The 25,339-nt window shown below is 41.4% G+C and overlaps 1 protein-coding gene across 5 annotated transcripts in view; it reads left to right on the forward strand.

Moving 5' to 3' along the window:
- The window catches only part of DEF6 (DEF6 guanine nucleotide exchange factor), a 180,059-nt gene that overhangs the window by 148,149 nt on the left and 6,571 nt on the right, over nucleotides 1–25,339 (forward strand). For 4 of the 5 annotated variants that reach the window (XM_072137194.1, XM_072137195.1, XM_072137191.1 and 1 more), the window contains 3 exons: nucleotides 15,691–15,989; nucleotides 16,880–17,046; nucleotides 21,273–21,483. In XM_072137194.1, coding sequence (XP_071993295.1) covers nucleotides 15,691–15,989; nucleotides 16,880–17,046; nucleotides 21,273–21,483 — 677 coding nt within the window. The remainder of the gene's footprint in view (nucleotides 1–15,690; nucleotides 15,990–16,879; nucleotides 17,047–21,272; nucleotides 21,484–25,339) is intronic. The other variant, XM_072137193.1, reaches the window with a different exon arrangement.

Raw genomic sequence — 25,339 nt, forward strand, 5'->3', positions numbered from 1 at the left:
TAGAGAGACAACTCCCCCCCCCCGTCCATGCATACAGTGTCCTGCCATGTAATATAAAATGCATACAGTGTATCGCCATGTAGTATAACATGCATACAGTTTACCGCCATGTAATATAAAATGCATGTAGCATACCGCCATGTAGTATAAAATGCATACAGCGTATCGCCATGTAGTATAAAATGCATACAGCTTATTGCCATGTAGTATAAAATGCATACAGCGTATCGCCATGTAGTATAAAATGCATACAGCGTATCGCCATGTAGTATAAAATGCATACAGCGTAATGTCAGATAGTATAAAATGCATACAGCGTACCGCCATGTGGTATAAAATGCATACAGCGTAATGTCAGGTAGTATAAAATGCATACAGCGTACCGCCATGTGGTATAAAATGCATACAGCGTAACGTCAGGTAGTATAAAATGCATACAGCGCACCGCCAGGTAGTATAAAATGCATATAGCGCACCGCCATGTAGTATAAAATGCATACAGCGTACCGCCATGTGGTATAAAATGCATACAGCATACCGCCATGTAGTATAAAATGCATACAGAGTACCGCCATGAGGTACAAAATAGAAGCCCTGATACATATCACATATGTTGCATATACATACAGCATATACACACACATATACATATATACACAGATACACACATATATACATATATAATAATAATAATTCTTTATTTGTTTAGCGCACTCAGATTACGCAGCACTGCACAAAGCATGTAAAAAATTGGTCCAGATACACACACACACATATATATATACACGAAGATAAAGTAACCTTACCTCTCTGTTGTGTTCTTGTGTTCGCCGCCTTGTCCTGCAGCGGTGGGGGAGCCGGGAGCGGGAAGACTTGATAGCCGGTGAGGGGGGGGGGGGGGATATGGAGCTTGAGCGGGGGCGGTCGGAGCAGGGAGCCGAGGGGAAGGGGGAGACAGGAGCGGAGCAGGATTGAAATGGGAGCAGAGTAATCGGAACTTCTATCCGATTGTTTCACGTACATCTAATCTAGACAAATTCCAGGAAGCTGTTGAAAGGGATTTGGTGGAATTAAAAAGTAACATTAATGAGAAAAAATGTGGTTTTTCTAACTTATCTAAAGAGGAGAAACATGCTTTAAAATTGATTAAGGAGAACACCGATCTGCTAATAAGACAAGCAGACAAAGGGGGGTCAGTGGTTATCCTCAATGCTGCATTGTATGAGAGAGAGAATATGTCCATGTTGGGCAATACTGACACTTATCGGAAAGTACCTAACGATCCCACGACAATATGTCAACTTAAATTGAGTAAATTGCTTCAAGAGGGTCTAAACATGGGGGTTTTGGATAATAAGATGGTAGAATATTTATATGTAAAAAATCCCACAATTCCCATCTTTCATTCCCTCCCCAAAACTCATAAGGGTGTATTTCCACCTCCACTCCGTCCCATTGTGGCTGGCATAGGAAGTCTCGGGGAAAGACTGGGCTCCTGGGTGGATCATTTTCTTCAACCCCTTACAAGAGTCTCCCCTACGTTTCTTAGGGACACGAAACATGTGCTACAGATAGTAAATAATTTGGAGTGGCATCCCTCCTACAACTGGGCAACCACAGACGTAACAGCTCTGTATTCGTCCATCCCCCATAATTTGGGTTTGATGTATTTGGGCAAACACTTGAATACTTATAGTAACTATTCTGATGAACTTAAAAAATTTTTACTCATGGCCACCGAGTTTTTATTGGAAAATAACTTTTTTTTGTTTAATGGACAATTTTTCTTTCAGGTAGAGGGCGCTCCCATGGGGGCTAAATTTTCCCCATCATTTGCCAACATCTATATGATACAGTGGGAGGAGAGGTTCATCTTTTCTACTGACAACCCACACCGGGCGTCTATTAGGTGGTTGGGTAGATATATAGACGACCTGGTGTGGGTGTGGATCGACGATGAATCTCACTTCCAGGAGTTTGCCCTCTACCTGAATCGTAATGACATGAATCTCACATTCACATATTTTTTTGGGGGGATAAGTGTCCCGTTTTTAGACATCGAATTAAAAGGGATTCAAGAACTCGTTCATGTAACCCCCTATCGGAAAGAGACTGCAGGGAATTCCACACTTTTGGCCTCCTCATGCCATCCCTCCCATGTTAAATTTAATATTCCCTATGGAGAGCTAGTGAGGACCAAAAGGAATTGTTCTGACGATCGAACATTTGAAGCAGAAACACGCTCTTTATCACTTAGACTCCAGAGGAGGGGATATAAAAAAGATGTTATCAAAAAGGCAGAAAAACGCATCAAAGAGGTTAGTAGATCCAACTTACTTCAGAATACCGATAAAAGAAACACACAAAGCGACACTCGACTTACCTTCAGTACAACCTTTAGTAGACAATTTAATGCCATAAGAAATATAGTGAGAAAGAACTTGTCCATTCTTACACGTGATCCTGAATTACATATTCTCATGAAAGATGGGGTCAGATTTATACCCAGGAGAGCCCCTACTCTGGGTAATCAACTCTCCCCTAGCCTGTATCAGAACAAAGATATCAGAACTCCCCCGTGGCTTGCATACCCTGGGAACCACAGATGTGGCCACAGGGTATGCAAGATGTGTTCCTACATTATTCCCGGTGATCAAATCTCATCGTATTCCACGGGGCAACGATTCAGTATCAAGTCCTACATTAATTGTAACACTACACATGTTATATATGTCATCTCTTGCACACTATGTAAGATCCAATACATCGGATGCACCACAGGCCCCTTGAAGATCAGGCTACGTAGACACCTGTCTGATGTCTCAAATAATGCCTTTAACATATCTGCAGTCTCACGACATTTTAGGGACGTACACAACAAGGATTGTGCAGGTTTTAAATGGCAAGCGATTGAGAAGGTCTACCGTCCACTGAGGGGGGGAGATCATCAAAGAAAATTGTTTAATAGAGAATCCTTCTGGATTTTTTCTATGGACACTAGGATACCTAAAGGATTAAATTCCAGACAGGACATTATCCTTTGTTATTGATTATTCCTTAGGATTATTGATCTAGTAGTTAAATGTGTTACAGTTGCCTTGTATTTTATGCTATTCTATTGGATATTATAGATATACCATTATCTTTAAATTAATGCATATCGTGCACAAACACGTATTTAGTGTTTGATGGGATTGATGATAGATTACACTGCTTTCTATTTTGCAATTATATTGTCTTTTGCCCGCCATCATGATTCATTTTTTCTCCATGCCAAGAACATAGAATGTTTTTTCTTTTTCTTTTTTGTCACGAGTTGACAAAGGTTTTAGCTCCTATGGGCGGTACCTATCAGTGTGCTCCGGACCCCTGTGATCATGTGATGGGTGATTCCCCGTCGGAGGGGGGGAAAGGGGGAGGTTCCTCTGCACTTAGAAACTATTAAAAGCAGATCCGCTCATTTTTTTATGTAGACCTTGACAAAGACACATCTGTGTCGAAACGCGTCGGTCTGTGACGCTAGCTGTGCATTCCCAATTGTGTTTTTACCCTTTGTATCAATAAAAGGATTCTTTTCCACTCTACGATATGTGCTGGACTTGAAGCTATTTGTTTCGCCAAGTTCAAGTTTGCATGGTCGAGCTCCGGACCAGTCCGTGCACTGCAACGAGAGGAAGTTCGTCCATACTACTGTGGTGAGAGCCGGGTGTGGGGGCTTGCTGCAGCTTTACCCCTATAGATATCTTTTCGAGCAGAGCGGGGTTGACACGGGAGCGCAAGGGGAACCGGGAGCGGAAATATGCGGGGAGTGGAGGGCGGGAGCACATTGACGGCCGGGAGCACAGTGCCCGGCTGGAAAGTGGTGCTGGCCGGTCGGCATGCGGGGGCCAAAGCTCAGTGCCGCGGGGAGAGGGATGCAAGGTGCCGGCAGCACGTGAGGCGAGCGCTTGCCAGCCGAGCTTCTCATTCAGGGGAGGTACAGGGACCAGCAGGAATTATACTTTGCTTATGATGTGCCCGCCTGGGCCCGTCCCACTACCTCTCCGCCCACCTGGTATGAGGCCTGTAGTCAGGGGAAGTAGTGGGACGGACCCGGAGACATACCATTAACATAGTATAATTCTGCCGCCTCTCAATACCAGCGCCCCGGCTTCCTGCCGGAGGCAGGAAGCAACTTAATAAAGTTTACTTTCCCCGTCCTTCGCGGGCCCCCCTGTGCCCGGGCCCCGTAGCACTCGCTACGGCTGATACGGTGGTTGTTACGCCACTGGTGGTAGGTGCTTCTATTGTACGTGAGGATCGCCCTTTTAAGGGCTAATCCTCACATCCCCTGTATCTGTTTCTAACTTTTATTGCCCTAATATGCTAATTTTCTAAAGAGGCTACTGGGGCATGGAGTAGGCTCCACGCACTCACTTCCTTCCCTGGCCCGAGATGCTGAAATAAAAAAATATAATAATAATCCAATTTGCACTCTTTGCTTATATTCATATTGTTGCCTAACATCCTAGCCAAATCTTGTTCCATTTGTTAATCCTCTTTCTACTAGAGTAGTATATCTTCTCATATTCTTTAACGCTTTTGATTAATATCTCCCATTGCTGTATTGAAAGCTGTGCAGCGATGATCACCTTCGCATAAGGGACAGTCTGCATATAGATATACTATGATTACTCCTTAGTAATGCGTATCCTGGATGTGTATCTCTTAACAAATTAAGGACCAATACCCCGACTGAGTTCTCTATCCAACAGATCTTTAATTTTTTGGTGGAATTCTTCCCAAAAGTGTTTAATTTTAGGACAACTCCAACACATAAAAAACCCTGCTTTTAATTCACCACACCACCAGCATGTAACTTTCTCCAATTGCTCCAACACTCATTAGTCATCTCTCCTATTTCCTCTTCCCAGTGTCTCTGTGCCTTAAACTTCAGGAATTTAGTATTTTCTGTGTTTAACACCGTGTATATTCTTGATATACTGTATTTGCCAATCCAATTTGTCCATATTGTGTCAATTACAGTGTCTTCTATCAAAAATTCTGATTTGTTTGTAGAACTCATATGTGCATCTATTACCTGCATATAAAAATAGTAATGTTTATGTCCCATCCCATACTCATTTTGTAAATCGGAAAATATGATTAATCTCCCATTTCTAAACATTTGTGAGACTCTCTTAATTCCCAGTGCTCTCCAAAAAGCTCGAATTTATCCCAATTTCCAAAATTCCCTAATGTGAGTGTTGAGCCACAGTATTGATCCTATTTTCCCTATTTTTCTAACTAATGTCTAACCATGTCTCATTAAGCATATAACAGACTGGTATTTTTCTTATTTGCCTTCTTCCTAGTTGTCCAGATTCTAACACTTCCATCCAATGATCCAATCCCCGAACCTTACACATAATTTTCTGCATTACTACACAGTCTTTCCATTGATAGAGAAAGAGTATCCTAGTGGATAAAACATATAGGGGCAGATTTACTTACCCGGTCCATTCAAGATCCAACGGCGCGTTCTCTGCAGTGGGTTCGGGTCTTCCGGCGATTCACTAAGGCAGTTCCTCCGACGTCCATTTTTAAATGCGGCGGTTTTTCCGAATCCGTCGGGTTTTCGTTCGGCCACACCACCCGATTTCCGTCACGTGCATGCCAGCGGCTATGCTCCACAATCCGATCACGTGCGCCAAAATCCCGGGGCAATACAGGGAAAATTGGTGCAAATCGGAAATATTCGGGTAACACGTCGGGAAAACGCGAATCGGGCCCTTAGTAAATGACCCCCATAGTCTAAAGTTAGGGATTGCTAATCCACCTTTGCTTTATTTCTTATATAAAAATTCCAATTTTATCCTAACATGTTTCCGCCCCTAAATTAGCTCATTCATTAATCTCTCAATTAGGCAAAAGTATTTATCCTCGATCCATACCGGACAGCACATATAACAACTGTGAAAGCATCGCCCCTGGTCAGGAGCAGTTTATTCCATATCGACACTTTCTGTCTTAAATTAAATTTGATACCAGCGGTCAATAAATTGAAATAGTCTTCCACTCGAGCTGTTATTTTTAAACCTAAAAATTCCATCTCAGGCTCCAATGGGGCATTGAATAGAATATTGAAGTCCAGTTCTACTAAAGGATTGATCTCATATTCATATACAGTGCTATTAAATGACTCTATTAAGAATATTCCATTAAAATGTCGGGAACATTGGAATAGAGAGGTGGGCCCTATTGAAGAGGAGCACTGGACTGAAGCTTTGGAATTGGTGCCAACTCTCTCGCCCATTGAAGCATGTAGGATGTCTCACTTATTTCTTTTGCACAGAACATTTAGGTCACCCCAACTACTATTTCGGATAGGAGCTATCCAACTACTACTCCGAATGCCTGAGATGTGGTACTGAAGAGGCAGATATACTTCATATGATGTGGGGATGTAGGGAACTGGAGTCTTTTTGGAAATCTATATTAGAACTGACACGTAAAGTCTTCTCGGTAACAATTGAAGAAAGTCCCCTAGCATGTCTATTGGGAGTACTGAAGAATGACAACCTGACAGAACCTAATAACATTGCAATACAAAGATCCTTATATCAAGCTAGAAAAGTTATAGCGGCTCATTGGATTAGGCCTAGGCCACCGGATAAGAAAGAGTTTATAGAACGTTTAAATGCAATAATACTATTGGAATATAGCACGTATGTGAAGAGGAATGGGGTCTCCAAATTTGAAAAGATTTGGGGCAAGTGGCTAGATACACCTGGTTTACCATCAAGCTCCCTTATAAGACTAAGAACTAGCTTAGAATACCAATTATCATTGGCAAAATAAGTAAAGATAGGTTTAGGCCTTCTTTAATTTGTGAATAATTATATAAGACCTGAAGGGTCTTAGTAGAGCTGGCTCGCAAGGGTGGGTGGATGGGGGGAGTTGGGAAGGGAAGGAGGGAGTATGCTACCAATAATAAGCATATATGATAAAATGTAAATCCTGTATGGGAAAAAGGATACAACTGCAATTCTCTTGTAATGCTTTTATGAGTATAATTTGAGTTTGTATTATTGTATAAAACCAGAGCTTATTGTAATGATATGTACATACTCCCCTCCAGGTTGTACCTGTTGGGTGTGTTGTTATATAAAAAATGTTCAATAAAAATATCTGATTAAAAAAAAAAAAATATTCCATCTCTTGTTGAGATACTAAAAAATTTCTACCTGCCCTTCTTTCCAAGGGGAGGTCCTTCAAAGGCATAAGCGTGGTCTTGTTCCAATTAATTTCCAATCCGGACTTTTCTCACAATTCCTGAATTAATTTCATTACTTTGGGTACCGAACTCTCTAAGGTCTTTAAACAAAGCAAGTAATTTGTTGCTCTCCAGCTACTATATTTTCATGTATATCCAGTATTATCTCGATATTATGTTTTTTGCTTTGCTCCTGAATGATCTCTGAAAGCAATCAACCCGGTTTACCTGATTCACAAAAATACCTTTGCCCTCTGAGCCTTGTATTCCATATGTTCTGTATGTGCCTTCTTGGCCCTCTGTAAAAGCTGACTACTTGCTGGTGTCGGATTATTAATGTGTGTCTGTTCTCTCATTTGAATATCTTTCCTCAACCCCTCCTACTTTTACTTAAATGTCTTCTTTTATATTTTGTTTTTCACTATGCCACCACCCTCTTATGTGGATCCCAAACATTCCTTATGTCAGTCGAGTTAAGGTTACATTAACAGAACTCCACCAATTCTTTTTAAAATATTTCCTCTTTCGATGTAATAATTGACATCAAATGTGGGTTGAGTCTTAACCGGTTCGCGACCGCCCGCCGTGTATTCACGGCGGCGGTCGCGTTCCGATGCATGGAGAGGGCTCGCGGGCCGAGCCCTCTCCATAGCCGGTAAGTCTCTGCTGCATATTGCAGCAAAGGCTTACCGGTAACACCCGCGATCGGTGCCGGCACCGATCGCGGGTGTTTTCTTGCAGAACGCCGCCGGCAGAGCTGCCGGCGGCTTCAAACAGATGGCGGCGCATGGGTGCCGCCATCTTTCCGAGGATCGCCGCTCCCCGTGACGTCATCGGGGAGGGTCTCACGAAGACCCGAAGCTACTTCGGGTTAACCCATTCATTACAATGTGCTATCAGCACATTGTAATGTATGAGGAGTAAAATCCCCATATACTGCCATATTGTAGTATGGCAGTATATGGTAGGATCAATCAGACAACCTAGGGTTAAAGTACCCTAGGGAGTCTGAAAAATAGTAAAAATAAAAATTAAAAAAAAAAGTTAAAAAAAAAAAATTATAATTAAAAAACCTAAAAATTCAAATCACCCCCCTTTCCCTAGAACTGATATAAATATAAATAAACAGTAAAAATCATAAACACATTAGGTATCGCCGTGTCCGAAAATGCCCGATCTATCAAAATATGATAATGGTTTTTCACTGCGTTTAACCCCGTAATGGAAAATCGCGGCCAAAGTCAAAACTGGCACTTTTTTGCCATTTAAAAAAAAATTAAAAATTCTATAAAAAGTGATCAAAAGGTCGTACAGTCCTATAAATAATATCATTGAAAACATCATCAAAAGTCACAAAAGATGACACCACCCTCAACTGCATACACCAAAGTATGAAAAAGTTATAAGCACAAGAAGACGGCAAAATAAAAAAAAAAATTTTGTTCATGAGGTATTAATTTTTGTAAATGTATGAAAACATTATAAAACCTATACAAATTTGGTATCCCTGTAATCGTACTGACCCAAAGAATAAATTAGATGCGTCATTTGTGGCGCGAAGGGAAAGCCGTAATATCCAAGCCCACAAGAATACGACACAAATGCGGTTTTTCACCATTTTCACTGCATTTGGAATTTTTTTCCTGCTTCCCAGTACATGGAATATTTAATACCATCACTATGAAGTGCAATTTGTTACGCAAAAAACAAGCCATCACATAGCTTTTTACGTGTAAAAATAAAAAAGTTATAGATTTTTGAAGGTGGGGAGTGAAAAATGGAAATGAAAAAACGGGAAAGGGCCCGGTCCTTAATCGGTTAAGGGTCGTCTCCAACTGTCTTCCTCTTTCTGCAATTTCATCCCTACCAGCATAATAGAATGATCTGAATGGCTGGTGGCTATGTAGTTACTTTGTTTCACATAGGATAGTGCATTTCTATTTACTAAAACAAGATCTATTCTAGTCATAAGCGTGTGAGTGCGTGAAAAGCAAGAAAATCCCCTCTTAGTCCCATATAGATGTTGCCATACGTCTATCCTTCCCATTTCTTGACACAATTTTGCCAAAGGTGTATTATTGCTGTGACCTTAGCCTTGGGTTATAGTAATATGCACCCTATCCAATACAGGGTTCAAAACAGTATTGAAATCCCCACTCATCACTATTGGGCAATGCTTCTTGAATGCAAAAAATCTAACAATTTCCCAAACACTACTAAAGAAACGGGGGAGGGACATACATGAACACCAGTATACATTCCGTCTTTTGGATTTTGCAATGTAAGAATATTTATCTACCCTCTGTATCTAACTCTGAGGAAAACAACTCACATTCCACCTTCTTGTATGTATATACACTTACACCCCTAGAATATGTTAATTGAACCACATGAAATTCCATGTCTGCTCATTATCTCCTGACTTTATTAACTATCTCTTTACTTCAATGTGTTTCTACCAGGCATACTATGGCTAGGAGATATGGTTGTATAATATCAAACATTACTCATCTTTTAACTTTATCACCCATACCCCTATTGTTCGTAATCTGAGTATTGAGGATCCTAACAGTTAAGGGAAAGAAGAAAAAAAAACCTCCGGCCAGCCACCCCTCTCCCCCAATAATGTACCCGGAATCTCTATGGTACTCCTACCTTTGGTAGTCTCTCTCTACCCCCTCCTCACTACTCCACTCTCTGGGGGTCATTTATTAAGGGCCCGATTCGCGTTTTCCCGACGTGTTACCCGAATATTTCCGTTTTGCGCCGCTTGTACTTAAATTGCCCCGGGATTTTGGCGCACGCGATCGGATTGTGGCGCATCGGCGCTGGCATGCGCGCGACGGAAATCGGGGGGCGTGGCCGAACGAAAACCCGACGTATTCGGAAAAACCGCCGCATTTAAAAACCGAAAATGTGTCGCATAAGGACCGCTTACCTTCACCTGGTCCAGCTCGGTGCATTCCGGCGCGATGAGTTTACTTTCAGCGCAGCAGCGCCACCTGGTGGACGGCGGAAGAACTACCTTATTAAATCCCGGCCGGACCCGAATCCAGAGCGGAGAAGCCGCCGCTGGAACGCGAATGGACCGGGTAAGTAAATTTGCCCCTCTATGTGTTGCCCTTAAAGGGGTTATGCCACGAAAAAATTACTCCAAGAAGTTAGAATAGTTCAAAAATCTATATGTAATGGTTACCTGGAATGAAAAATACCTTTCTGTTTGTTATTATGATTCTTGTTCAGCTTCTATTCTGTTCCACACAGAAGCAGATGTGGGAGGGGCCTAGCCGTGCACATGCAAAGCACTGACAGAGGCAGTTATTTCACAACTCATTGGCCTCATCTCAGAGCTACAGAGCACTCAGCCTTCAGATTCTCCTTCCACCTGCTGTGCTCAAATAGTCCCTGCACTTACTGATCCTCAGCACAGCAATAATCACAGCAAAGCCCGGACACTGCTTTCCTTTTCCTATTAATCCTTGTCACTTGAATAAGAAAATTAATTATATATATATATGGTCTCACAGTCTCTTCATTACTATTACTATATAAACATAGAACTACTGCTAGTGCAACACCTTGCAAAGCCAGATTCATGGCTTTTGCAAAAAGTCCCATAACAAGCCTTACAGTTGCTCCAGTACCTTGCTGTTGTATGTGCTGGGACTTTTTATGCATTTTTAGACTTTTTTGAAAGTAGACCATAAGGACATTTATTAAAGGGCCACCAGCCACTTAAATGAATCTGATGGGCAGCGCAGCTCCAAAAATAGATATAGAACTGTTCCGAGGAGCTGCCCTAATGATACATAACCCCCAAAGAGGATTCTGAAAAATGTATTAGTATTTAGAAGGACAGTCTGAATAAAGTTCAAAAAAGAGATGAAAATTGTAGTGAGTGAGAAAAATCAATTAAGGCAAAAACTAACTGAGATTGAAGATGGAGATCGCTGCTCAAATCTTAGATTTTAATGGTATACCTGAAGGTGAAGAGGGAAGTGTTTTTCATGCAAAATTGGTTATTGTCTGTTGTCGGTAAAGATAAACTGTCCAATATGTTTTGTGTTAAACAAGCCCATAAAATTCCTAGTTAGATTCCAGAAGTTGGTAGATCACTGCGAACGGTGATCTTGAAATTACAGAGATAGGGAAGGCATTGTGAAACAATTTATAGCAGAACAGAAGGTAGAAATAAATGGCTCTAGAGTCTCGTTTTTCCAGATTACTCAATTGTGACCCATAAGGAAAAACAAATTTGAAGTTGTCAAAAGATGCAACTATTGAGTTTGCCATGACATATCCAGAAAAACTACAAGTCTTCTCTTAAAAATGTGACTCATTTTTATGTCCAGCCTGGACAGAAATGGTATTTTGTGAATTTTTTTTCTTTTGTTTTAGAACATTTACTTATAGCTGGATTTGAGAATAGAGAAAAAAAAGAGAGAAAAAGATCATGTTGCATAGGTATTGAATTGTGGAAGCTTTGATATAGACAGTGGGGGGAACACATAGGTAGGATAGTATGCGGTGGGGGATTTCTTTTTTCTTTTGATGTAGAACTTAGATAATTGTATGGAAAGCGAGAATTAGACTCACCGGTAATTCGTTTTCCATCTAGTCCACCATGACGGCCCACCTGGAGGATTACCCCTTGACCTCTGCAGGGACAGGAAGAAGAGGTTAAATGTCCCTCCCCCTGCATCCCTACCCAGTGTTCTACCAAATAATTACACCAAGAAAGGATGCAAGAGGTTTATTAGCATGTTACTCCACATACAACAAAAACCACATAGTAACATTTGTGAGGGTTGGGAAAAAATTCCAGGCCGTCCCCCATGATAGCCCACCTGGAGATGTACCAGATAACTTAGGGAATTTTTTAGGGAGGGACTACTGTTTGTAGAACTTTTCTACCAAATGATAAGTCCTTGGCAGAATGTAAGTCCAGTCTGTAGTGTCTTGCAAAGGTTATGGAACTGGACCAGGTTGCGGCTTTACAGATTTGGTCCAGGGATGCTCCCATCTGCCTTGTTTACCTTTCCCGCGATAGGATGGAATTTTGTCACGGGAATCGCAAAAGGAATGTCTCTTCTGTCTAGGTTCTGGAAAGCCTTTTTTCCTATCTGCAGCTTTCTCCAGGATCGTGTCCAATTCTGGACCAAATAGGAACTCGCCAGTAAAAGGTATGCCACATAAATTTGATTTTGATCTAAAGTCTCCCGACCACTGGCTCTACGGGCGACATTAGAGAGTGCTCCTTCTTTGGCGGAGAATCTGACGCATTCCCCTGACGCATCTGCAATAAAAGTGGTTGCTAGTTTTAGAAGAGGGAGAGACTCTAGGAGTTTTTCTCTCGAGGTTCCGCTGATAATCTGGTTCTCTACCCCGTTTAGCCAGCAGGTCATTGTTCTGGCGACAGACGTGGTTGCGATATTGGCCTTTAGGTTCAGCATTGCCGATTCCCAGGTTTTCTTTAAAACACTGTCAGATTTGCGATCCATGAGGTCCCTAAGTTGAGTCGCATCCTCGAAAGGGAGGTCAGTCTTCTTTACCACTTTCGTGACCTAGATGTCCACTTTCGGAATTGAATTCCAATTTTTTGATTTTTCCTCATTGTCTATTCCTGAAGTCTTTGGCTACTGATAGCCGTTTTTCTGGGTCTTTCCACTCTTCCCGGATAAGGTCTTCCAGTACATTATTGACTGGAAACACCCTTTTCTTTTTTGCTCTTAAACAACCGAAAAGCTCGGCCTGTACAGACTTTGTTTCCACAGGTTCTTCAACATTCAGTGTTTCTCGGACCGCCCTTAGTAAGGTGTCCAGGTTATCCATAGGGAAGAGGAATCTAGAGTCGTTTTTTTGCTCCTGGCTGTCTAGCTACTCCTCTTCACCACCTTGGTAGGAACAGGAAGCCCTTTCAGGATCTGAATCCATTTCCTCCGGATTGGGTTCAGAGGGTTTGAACCTTTTTGGAGGAATTCCTTCGGAAAAGAGGGATGCAACTGTGCTTTTTACTTCAGATTTAAACATAGATCTCATCTCATCCATGAAGGATGCTATTTCCTCGCGCATTATGTTATCCACACAATCTTTGAACAACGTTTTTTTTGTAGGATTCTGGAAGTTTGTTAAAACACATGTTGCATCAACGGGATGAAAGAGTCTTAGTTTTTGACTTATCTTCCTTCCTTTCCTCTTTTTTATCCTCTTTCTTCTCTTTTTACTTTTTCTCCTAGTTGTGAGAAGAAAACATGAGGATGTATAGGTGATGTATGTATATACAGGGCCCCCTCTCCACAATTCCACCCTCCAGACCCCCTTAACTTACAGATATCTGAGGAAGGGGGACTGGGTCCATATTGCCTGTGGACAAGGGAGAAGGTAGAGGTGTGAGTGGAGCGGTGACAAAGTACAAAAAAACGCCAGCCATGGGATACATCTTACTAACCTGCGCCTTGTGACACACTTAGATAAGAAAACCTGCGGACGTCTTGGTAGCAAGAGAGGTCTCTAGCAGACTCTCCGCTTTTTAAACTCACCGCTCCTCGCACCTGACTCCCGAACGCCAATGACGAGAGGGCCGGTGTCACTTCCGGTGCGACGCGCGGACCAGAAGTTGTCATCGGGCCCTGTGGAACGCATACCGGAAGTCGTCATCGGCCTTGTGGAACGCAGACCAGAAGTTGTCATCGGGCCTTGTGGAACGCAGCTGCGTTTCACCGTTGGGAGCCGGAACATATGGTGCTGCCGTAGATCACAGAGGGACCGCAGGAATCGCACCTAACACCCCTCCACGATGTCAGCCAGGAAAGAAACCGATCGAGGCCCGGAGAGGAGAGGATCTTAGCACCAGGTACCGCGCCTCCAAGGCGTCCCCCTCCACTCCCACCCCACTAAGGAGATGAGAAGGAGAGAGACCCTCTCTTCCCCCTGACCTGTGTAGGGACAGGAAGAACACTGGAGAGGGATGCAGGGGGAGGGACATTTAACCTCTCTTCTTCCTGTCCCTGCAGAGGTCAAGGGGTAATCCTCCAGGTGGGCCGTCATGGGGGACGTCATGGAAAATAAGGTGGCTTAATGACAAATTGAAATTACATGCTTTACTGAGGTCTGTAGGTAGAACATTGCCTGCAATTGTTTGCTTGGTTGAAATCCATTTGTGTATTGAGCAAATCAGGGTGCTGAGTAGGAAGTGGTGCACTTTTCAGGTTCATTCCACCTACTCTAATGACTCACAAAGTATTAGTATCTTTGTTCATAGGGATATTTTATATAAGAAGGAGAAAATGAGATAATCTACCCTCAGTAACCCTTTTAATTATTTTGGTGGTTGAACTGGAAGGAGTATGTTGTATATTGATATTCATTTATATTCCTCCTTATTTCTGCTCATAAATATTGCTGTACAGGCAGTCCCCAGGTTACGTACAAGATAGGTTCTGTAGGTTTTTTCTTAAGTTAAACATACAGTTGGAACTGTATATTTTTAATTGTAGTTCCAGACAAATTTTTTTGGTCTCTGTGACAATTGGATTTTAAAAATGTTGGATTGTCATAAGAACCAGGATTAACAATAAAGCTTAATTACAGACACATTTGATCACTGTTATAGTTGTTTATTGTAGCCCAAGGCTAAACTACAGTAAATTACCAACATACAGAGAATTGTCTGTAATTAGGGGTCGTCTGTAAGTCCGGTGTACATATCTAACTTTTCCCTGGGGACTTTAAGCCCTTAAGTTTGCAGCCTTTTTTTTCGCTCCCCACCTTCAAAATTCTATAACTTTACGCTAATAACTTTTTCATACTTCGGAGCTGTGTGAGGTGTCATTCTTTGGGAGAGGAGCTGACATTTTCATTGCTACTATTTTGAGGACTATGCAACTTTTGATCACTTTTTATTACATTTTTTATGTTATGTAAAATTGTGTTAAAGTCATGTTTCGGAAAGTTTTATTATTTTTATTGGCAAAGGATGTATTAAATTGGGGAAGGGGGTCTGGCAAGTTCTCATACATATCATATGATACTCCTTATACTGGCAGTTAGACTTGATGGGGGATTTCTATATGGTTCAACATAATATAAATACACTGGCTATATTTTAGGATAGATTTATATAAGAAAAAAATGAGACTGCACTCCAAGGCAAATGTGAAAAAACTGATGGGAGCTTTATTAGCCCAAGTGCAACGTTTCAGACCCTGTTCAGGATCCTGAATCCAACACTGCTCCCTTTAAAATGGAGCGTGTACCACACTTTTCTCAGAGTGATTTGATAAAATTCATTTTCAAAGGTCATGGAAGTGTCCCTGGTTTATCATTCTAGTTTTTGATAGATAGATAGATTTCTATAAATTAAATTAGATTCCAGTTGCTTCTATTAGCATTTTGACAGCATCAGATATGATAATCCAGTCTGTTTTCTACTTCAGCTATTCAGACAGGTATCCGTCTTCAACAGTCTGGATCTGCTTCTTTACACCGTGAACTTCAGAGTAAGCGACGAGAGCAGCGGGAGCAACGAGAACTACGTCGTGTAGCAAGGGAGCAAGAGCTTCAGAGGTTAACTGAACTTAAGAGTGAAAAAGAGAGACAGCACAGGGAACTAGAACAACTGAGGGAGTCCCAAAAAAAAGCTGAAGAGGCCATGATGCAGGAAAAGCTTAAACATCAAGAGCAGCAAGAAGAGTTACAGAGGCTGCTGACAGGACAACTACGAGAAGCAGAAGAGGCAAGTAATGAACCAAAGATGGTGAATTAGGAACTGTTAAGAAAGAAAAAGTAAAACACCAGAATATGTACACTATGTTCAAAGCTTTAATTACACAAATTTAGAGCCCTTGCAGAAGGATACATTTGCTGGAAGCGGTTACACGTTAGACCAGGGGTATCAAAAGCAACTTACTTACCAAATCCCCACTTTCCAATTTGGGAGACGAGCTCATGTGTCGGGGTTTGAGCATAAACTCCAGTGAAGATCTAGCCATGGAAGTTTTAGGACTAAATATCAAAACTGAATCTGGTTGTGGCCACATAAAAAAAATCATCCAAAGGCCACCTTCAACTGTTTGGGATGTGTGCGTTAGACACTTTATCATTCTAATGCTATGTCATGACTGGTGTACTTTACACCAACATAAAATTTTATTATTCCTTATTCACATCATTATTAAAAAAGTAAATATATCATGTTTTAACTTCTAAAAAAGTAAAGATGTATGATATAAAATAACAAAAACATACTTACATTTTTCTTCTACTCCAGTCTAGTGTATCCCATCAACAATATTTGTTTTTACAGAAACAGCATATAACCACCGCAGGCTGTCATTGGCAGTTTCTGTTTAGGCTAGCATTAGACTGCAGAAGGAGGACCTAACAATGTGATGCTACTTCTGCAGTCTCTGTACAAACAAAAAACAGCGGTAACAGGAAGCATGTGAAAAGAAGTCAAAATTTTTGATGCATTAGTATTGTCTTGCATATTTGCCTATAATGCTGAATTCACTCAAAACACTTTTCACTATGTCACTTTAGTGTATGTATAGGAAAACACAATTAAGCATACCTAGTATTTGGTCTTTTCCACACTCCTCAATAGAGACTGACTCTTTTTCTTAGGCCCGGGTTTCCATGCAGGCGGAAATGCAACAGAAGGAGATGGAAGCTATACGGCAGAAAGAAAGGATTCAGGAACTGGAGCAATTACAGGATAGGTTAAAGGAAGCTTTATCCCAAGAAATTAAAGCACGTCAAGATGAAGAGGAGTATAGACATGCCCAGGCCAAGTAAAGTATTCTTTCAACATAAATGTTACAATTAATTTACCCTACTGCAAAAATACCTTTCAGGCATTAATGGAATTTGAGAAATCTGATTTGGAAAAACCTGAAGCATGTATATGTATTTCTTTATAAACTATATATATATATATATATATATATATATATATATATATATATATAATATTCTGGCTTAAGTACATAATTCACTGGATAATAATGGTGGTTCTTAAAGGACATGGGGGGAAGCCGTGCATTCATTAAAATCCTGCAATGCCGAGAGGCGCTCAGGTGCCGTCAGCCTGAACAACCTCCGTCTCGTATATATATATATATATATATATATATATATATATACACCGGCCACTTTATTAGGTACACCTGTCCAACTGCTCGTTATCACTTAATTTCTAATCAGCCAATCAGTGCATTTAGGCATGTAGACATGGTCAAGACAATCTCCTGCAGTTCAAACCGAGCATCAGTATGGGGAAGAAAGGTGATTTGAGTGCCTTTGAACGTGGCATGGTTGTTGGTGCCAGAAGGGCTGGTCTGAGTATTTCAGAAACTGCTGATCTACTGAGATTTTCACGCACAACCATCTCTAGGGTTTACAGAGAATGGACCGAAAAAGAAAAAACATCCAGTAAGCGGCAGTTCTGTGGGCGGAAATGCCTTGTTGATGCCAGAGGTCAGAGGAGAATGGGCAGACTGGTTCGAGCTGATAGAAAGGCAACAGTGACTCAAATTGCCACCCGTTACAGCCAAGGTAGGCAGAAGAGCATCTCTGAACGCACAGTACGTCGAACTTTGAGGCAGATGGGCTACAGCAGCAGAAGACCACACCGGGTGCCACTCCTTTCAGCTAAGCACAGGAAACTTAGGCTACAATTTGCACAAGCTCATCGAAATTGGACAGTAGAAGATTGGAAAAAATGTTGCCTGGTCTGATGAGTCTCAATTTCTGCTGCGACATTCGGATGGTAGGGTCAGAATTTGGCATCAACAACATGAAAGCATGGATCTATCCTGCCTTGTATCAACGGTTCAGGCTGGTGGTGGTGGTGTCATGGTGTGGGGAATATTTTCTTAGCACTCTTTGGGCCCCTTGGTACCAATTGAGCATCGTTGCAACGCCACAGCCTACCTGAGTATTGTTGCTGACCATGTCCATCCCTTTATGAGCACAATGTACCCAACATCTGATGGCTACTTTCAGCAGGATAATGCGCCATGTCATAAAGCTGGAATCATCTCAGACTGGTTTCTTGAACATGACAATGAGTTCACTGTACTCAAATGGCCTCCACAGTCACCAGATCTCAATCCAATAGAGCATCTTTGGGATGGGGTGGAACGGGAGATTCGCATCATGGATGTGCAGCCGACAAATCTGCGGCAACTGTGTGATGCCATCATGTCAATATGGACCAAAATCTCTGAGGAATGCTTCCAGCACCTTGTTGAATCTATGCCACGAAGAATTGAGACAGTTCTGAAGGCAAAAGGGGGTCCAACCCGTTACTAGCATGGTGTACCTAATAAAATGGCCGGTGAGTGTATATATATATATATATATATATAAAAACTTGAAGTCGTTTTTGCAGCAAATATGCTGTTTCTTTATGCACCAATAAGAACAGTTTTTAGTGCATAAAGAAACAAGTATGTCATGCTGGACATCTACCATCAGTCAAACAGATGGTAGATGTCCTTTAAAGGAAATAAACAAGCAGACTTACTTACATTTCCCCCCTATGATCCTGAAACAGTGCTTTATTACCACTGAAAATCCTTCCAGCTGGAGAAAAGTGATTTGTAGGTATATGTAAAAGAGGCATGGGTGCTCCTGTGAACTACATCAAAGCTACTCAGCGCTACTTTGGCTTATTCACACATCTTGCTAGCGCTTATTCCCCGATTCCTGTTTCAGGATCGTAGAGGTAAATGTGCTTGCTTCTAAATACACTAATTCAAATGGTTGATTTCCATTAAAGGGAACCTGTCACCAGGTTCTCTTTTCACTAAAGGCAGGTTGCAGAACCCCATTACAGCTCAATTGCAAATATTCCTTTTCCAAGCACTTGCATTTGAACTGGATGCAAAAAAAAAAAAAAGGAGTACACCGTCTGTTTAGGAAAAAAAAGATCATATACAGGTGCCCCCCCTGCCCCTGCTCTTCACTTGTGGATAAACAATCATTTACAATAAGAAATAAACAAGTGGTACTGAGCAATAAATGTGATTTCTTACTAAAATATAACTTTTAATTCATTGTCCTTAAAAAGGAGACTCTGTCTACTCTGAATACATAGTTTCATAGTTTCTACGGTTGAAAAAAGACACTTGTCCATCAAGTTCAACCAAGGAAGGGAAGGGATTGGAGGAGGAAGGGAAGGGATTGGAGGAGGAAGGGAAGGAATTGGATGAGGAAGGGAAGGGATTGGATGAGGAAGGGATTTAGGGGAAACAATTCTATATAACATAACCATCATTCCTAAAAACCAAGATTATGTCACCAAACGATATATTTACAAAATATTGTAAACACTCAGAAGTTATAAGTGTCCTACCATGATTCAGGAGGGATTAGTAAATACTTGCCGATGAAACAGTCCCTTAATCCAATCCCAAGTAAAAAGACTTCCGCCCTTACAGGGGCAGTCCCAACACTGACCCAACTAGAACATTGTACCCTCCTCCCATATCACTTCTATGAGGCGATCCGTCTGAAAAAAAAAAAACTGATTCCTCAGTGGGAATTAGTGTAGGGATAGCTAAAAGAGAAAGGGAGAGGGGCAAATTCTGATATTGCGACATATTCAAAATAGTTAAAGTAATGACCCATATACTAATGAACAATGCAGCCTGTACTGACCTTATATACTCCTATCGGGTTCATACAGGCTGTCCACTCTTATAAAAGTTCCCACAGTGGTGAACACTACGAGCTTAGTGTGTTGCTTGTCGCCTGGGTGTCTGATGACACCGATTGTTTATCATATTTTGTCCTTAAAAATGAGACTGTGAATACATAATTCCGTTAAAACTAAGATAATGTCACCCAAAGATATATTCACATTTATTGTTCAGTACCACTTTATTTCTTATTGTAAATGATTGCATAATTAAAAACATGCAACTTCACTTTGTGTGAGTGAAGAAGCAGGAGGGAGGAGTTGTACAGGGGTGCAATTACAGAGCTCACAGCGTCGTGAGTAGACAGCAGTGGGGTAGGGTAGAGTTGCACAGGAGCTCAAAGGTGGGGGCTGACAGCAGAGAAGTTAGTGAGCAGCACAGACAAGTCACAGGTTTTTTTTTAACTTAAAAACATCCAAACCAAAACAATATTCTCAATCAAAAAATACCCTTCATGTTCAGTTTCATTATTTTATATAAATATTTCTCAAAAATACAAAAAAGTATATTTACATCACCAATTTCCAGTGTCATGGGTTCTCCCACGACTCGGGTCGCAGGCACACCCATGTTCCTCTGTGTGCTCACAGGCCTCACTCTTGCTGCCAATTCTGATAAATTCTCAGCTCCTTCCTGTCTTCCCTGCTGGATCTTCATCCTACATGCCTAAGAAAAAGCTTGTGTCCTTGCCATTTATCTGTGTATTGATCTCCCGTTGTGCCCCCGGACCTGTTCCATTTTTACGCTCCTCCGCTGCCAGTCCTGGGCTCTGCCTGTGATCCTTTGCCGCCTGTCTTGATCTCCTGCCTGTCCCTGACCACAAACTTGCCTTCTGACTTTGTACCTCGCCATGGACAAAGTCGCACCTGTGGAATGACCTGGTGGTATCACGCCGATGCAAATTCAACCCGCTTTGCGGCGGGCTATGGTAAAAAAACGGTGCCACTTACACTCTGGTCCCAGGTGTCATCATGCGCGGTGGTCCAGTGGGTCCAAGAGGCGACTCCGAAATGTCAGACACAGGCTGGGGAACTCAACCATTCAAGTTAGAGTATTTAGAAGCACATTTACATGCCACCGCTATGATCCTGAAACCTTCAGGACCACCGTAGACGATGACGTAAGCCGACACCTGGGACCGGAATCTAAGTGGCACCCGTTTTTTACCAGAGCCTGCCGCAAGTGCACGTGCACTACAGTATTTGTCAGCAACATAAAATTGTAAAATAAAGAACTGCTATACATCAAAGATGTACAATACTTAGTTTAAATTATTTTCATGCAAGATCAGAATACATATTTATTATACTTAGGTTTCCCTATAGGCTCTTGATTCAGGAAGAAGACAAACTTCGAGCATTGCTTAGAATGCAAGAAGAACAGACACATTTTGTTGAAAAAGCACAGATGGAGAAACAAGTACTACAGCAAGGGATGGAATTGAAGAACAAAGAACTGCAGGAGGCACAGCGGCAGCTAGAAGATGTTAGGGAAAACAGGCAAAAGGCTGACAGAGATGTACAGGTTTGTGTGATTCTTTAGTTAAGATTTGGTAATATACTACTGAAAATATTCACAGTTTTTTACAATGCAGGATGTTTGGAGGAAGTTTTACAAGATTTTACAATACGGTTACACTTCATTGAAATCAGTCTGCCATTTTTTGTGCATGTTTTTAGGGAGTGTTTACATGCTGTTTTTGCATATATTTCAAAACTCATTAAGACAAAAATGATCTACATTTTTTAACACATTCAATACTTAAATTTTTTGGAAAATCCAGAAAATCGCTGATTTATTACGATGTCACACAGCTTACAAATCAAAGAAACTTTAAAAAATTATAAAAACATAAAGCAGGGGTATGGGAACTGTAAGTTAGTTTTACCACCCAAATTAGTAACTGTCTAAAAAGGTGAAAATTTGTCATTTTAGAAAATGGCAAATATTTCAAAATTTTCACTAAATGTAAGTTTTTTTTAATAAATAAAAGTAAAATATATAAAAATTTACCATGAGCATGAAGTACAATAATCTCAAAATGACAGGTCTGAGATTTAACATATAAACTGATTGTGTCTTGAAGGGGTTAAACTGAAAGCCAATACAAACAAAGGACGACATCACAATGGAAATGGAAATCACAGCTGTTACTTATATGACATCACATATATATTAAAAAAAAATATATATATATATATATATATATATATATATATATATATATATATATATATATATATATATACAGGCGGTCCCCTACTTAAGAACACTCGACTTACATACGACCCCTAGTTACAAACGGACCTCTGGATATTGGTAATTTATTGTACTTTAGTCCTAGGCTACAATAAACAGCTATAACAGTTATCAGAGGTGTCTGCAATGAAGCTTTAGTGTTAATATTGATTCTTATGACACCCCAACATTTTTAAAATCCAATTGTCACAGAGACCAAAAACGTTCTGGCTGGGATTACAATGATAAAATATACAGTTCCGACTTATATACAAATTCAACTTAAGAACAAACCTACAGACCCTATCTTGTATGTAACCCGGGGACTGCCTGTATATATATATATATATATATATATATATATATATATATATATATATATATATACACACATTCCCCATGCTAAGTAAACCACACAATAAAAAATAAATCCTATTACAAATGTCAAATGCCAGAAATTTGCATACAAAGCATAGTCTGGATGTCCCTTACCAGAATTAAACTTTCAATTTAAATATATGTTTAAATCAACACCTAAATATGTATGTCATAACCCTCTCCACTTCAGTTAGACCAGGGGTCCCCAAACTACGGCCCGCGGGCCACATGCGGCCCGCGGACCGTTTCTATCCGGCCCCCATCGCATTGAGCACTTGGAGCGCACAATGAGCCCCCGGGTCCGGATTTATTATTTGGGGACCCCCGGGCTGGCGCTCCAAAAGCGTCAATAATTAGGCCGCGGTAATCGGGCAGGGTCCTCCGTCCGTCCGGACAGGAAGCTCCTGCCCGTCACTGAATGGTGCTCGATGCGGCCGGAAACGGCCGCTCGAGCACTATTACAGCAGGTGGAGCGATGTGGCCGGAAGACAACCCCGGCGCACATCGCTCCTTGAACCTGGATGCGCGGCCGCGTGATGACGTCATCACGCGGCCGCGCACCCCTTGCTGTCCGGCAGCAGCCAGAAGAAAGAAGACGCTGGAGCCAGAGGTGAGTATAGGATTTTTTTTTTAAACAGCCGTAAAAAGATTGTGGCAGCCGGGGGCCCAATATATGAAATAATTAATTATGGGTCCATTATAGAAAATAATTAATGGTGGAGGGAGAGTATAGGGAATAATTCATGGTGGAGGGGCAATATAGGGAATAATTCATGGTGGAGGGGCAATATAGGGAATAAATCATGGTGGAGGGGCAGTATAGGGAATAATTCATGGTGGAGGGGCAATATAGGGAATAATTCATGGTGGAGGGGCAATATAGGGAATAAATCATGGTGGGGGCAGTATAGGGAATAATTCATGGTGGAGGGGCAATATAGGGAATAAATCATGGTGGGGGCAGTATAGGGAATAATTCATGATGGAGGGGCAGTATAGGGAATAATTCATGGTGGAGGGGCAATATAGGGAATAATTCATGATGGAGGGGCAGTATAGGGAATAATTCATGGTGGAGGGGCAATATAGGGAATAAATCATGGTGGGGCAGTATAGGGAATAATTCATGATGGAGGGGCAGTATAGGGAATAAATCATGGTGGGGGCAGTATAGGGAATAATTAATGATGGAGGGGCAGTATAGGGAATAATTAATGATGGAGGGGCAGTATAGGGAATAATTCATGGTGGAGGGGCAGTATAGGGAATAATTCATGGTGGAGGGGCAGTATAGGGAATAATTAATGATGGAGGGGCAGTATAGGGAATAATTAATGATGGAGGGGCAGTATAGGGAATAATTCATGGTGGAGGGGCAGTATAGGGAATAATTCATGATGGAGGGGCAGTATAGGGAAAATTAATGATGGAGGGGCAGTATAGGGAATAATTCATGGTGGAGGGGCAGTATAGGGAATAATTTATGGTGTGGGGCAGTATAGGAAATAATTTATGGTGGAGGGGCAGTATAGTAATTAATGGAGGGGAGGGCAGCATATTCAATAATTGGTGCAGAGGGGTTAATTGGGCCAATATATAAAATAGTTCACATGGGGGGTGCAGTATATTAAATAATTACTTTGGGGGGACCCAGTGTATTACGGATACGGATGTATTACGCTAACGCTGTGTTTTCAAGGCAGTTCTTTTTTTTTTTTTAATTTTTAAACTTTAGCCCGGCCCTCCAACTGTCTGAGGGGGACGGTAAACGGCCCCCTATGTAAAAAGTTTGGGGACCCCTGAGTTAGACTAATAAAATTTGGTTCAAATCCATTATTCCATTATTAGTACTCCAGGTCACAAAGCCCTCATCCCCCGCAACATTTCCCACCACAACAGTGTGGTTGGAGAAATGTTGCAAGCAAGGCCAGAGAAAATCTAAATAAAACCTCTCCTGATGCAGCAGGCCCAATCCTGCTCCATTCCTTTTTGTTTTCTGTCAGTGGATGCTGAGAAGGCATTTGACTGGGTACATTGGGGCTTCATGACTGCAGCATTGCAACCAATTGGATTGGGACCTTCCTACCTTGGAAGATCCTGGCTTTATACTCTGTCCCCACAGCCCGGGTGCGAGTTAACGGGATCTTGACAGACTTGTCCGACATCAGTAATGGCAGCAGACAGGGTTGCACCCTGTCTCCGCTCTCATATGCTGTAGATTACATATATGAGAAAAAAACAAAATTGTACACAGCGCAAGTAGTAAATGGTAATTGAGTGCACAAATCAACAAATCAATTTACATATATATATATATATGCACATACACATACAGGTGTGTATGTATAGTAGTGGCACAAATACTGGTGGACGTAAGTGATAAATGTCTCACCGACCGGATGTGGACTAAAATGTGCTATAGGCACATCGATCGGATGATGACTGGATCACAGATGTATACACATTGATAGCTGCTGCAGTGAACCTGTCATCCAGTACTGGTGGCTGTAGTGGATGATAACGAGGGGTTCGGAAGAGTAAAAAACAGGCTGGGGCCGCGCTGCTCAATTTTCCATATTTAATTCAGAAACACAGTGGACTACGCATTTCGGAAGCGGAACGCCTCCTTCATCAGGTCCAAGAATACAATTTCTAAAACAGGTACAAAAGATTTTTTGATATACAGTCAAGAAGATAATCATCGATTTAACAAAGTGCACATAGATAAAAATCATAAAAGTCAACATAATTGTAAAAAATCGTC

Source organism: Engystomops pustulosus, chromosome 2, assembly GCF_040894005.1.
Source record: "Engystomops pustulosus chromosome 2, aEngPut4.maternal, whole genome shotgun sequence".
Taxonomy (NCBI): domain Eukaryota; kingdom Metazoa; phylum Chordata; class Amphibia; order Anura; family Leptodactylidae; genus Engystomops; species Engystomops pustulosus.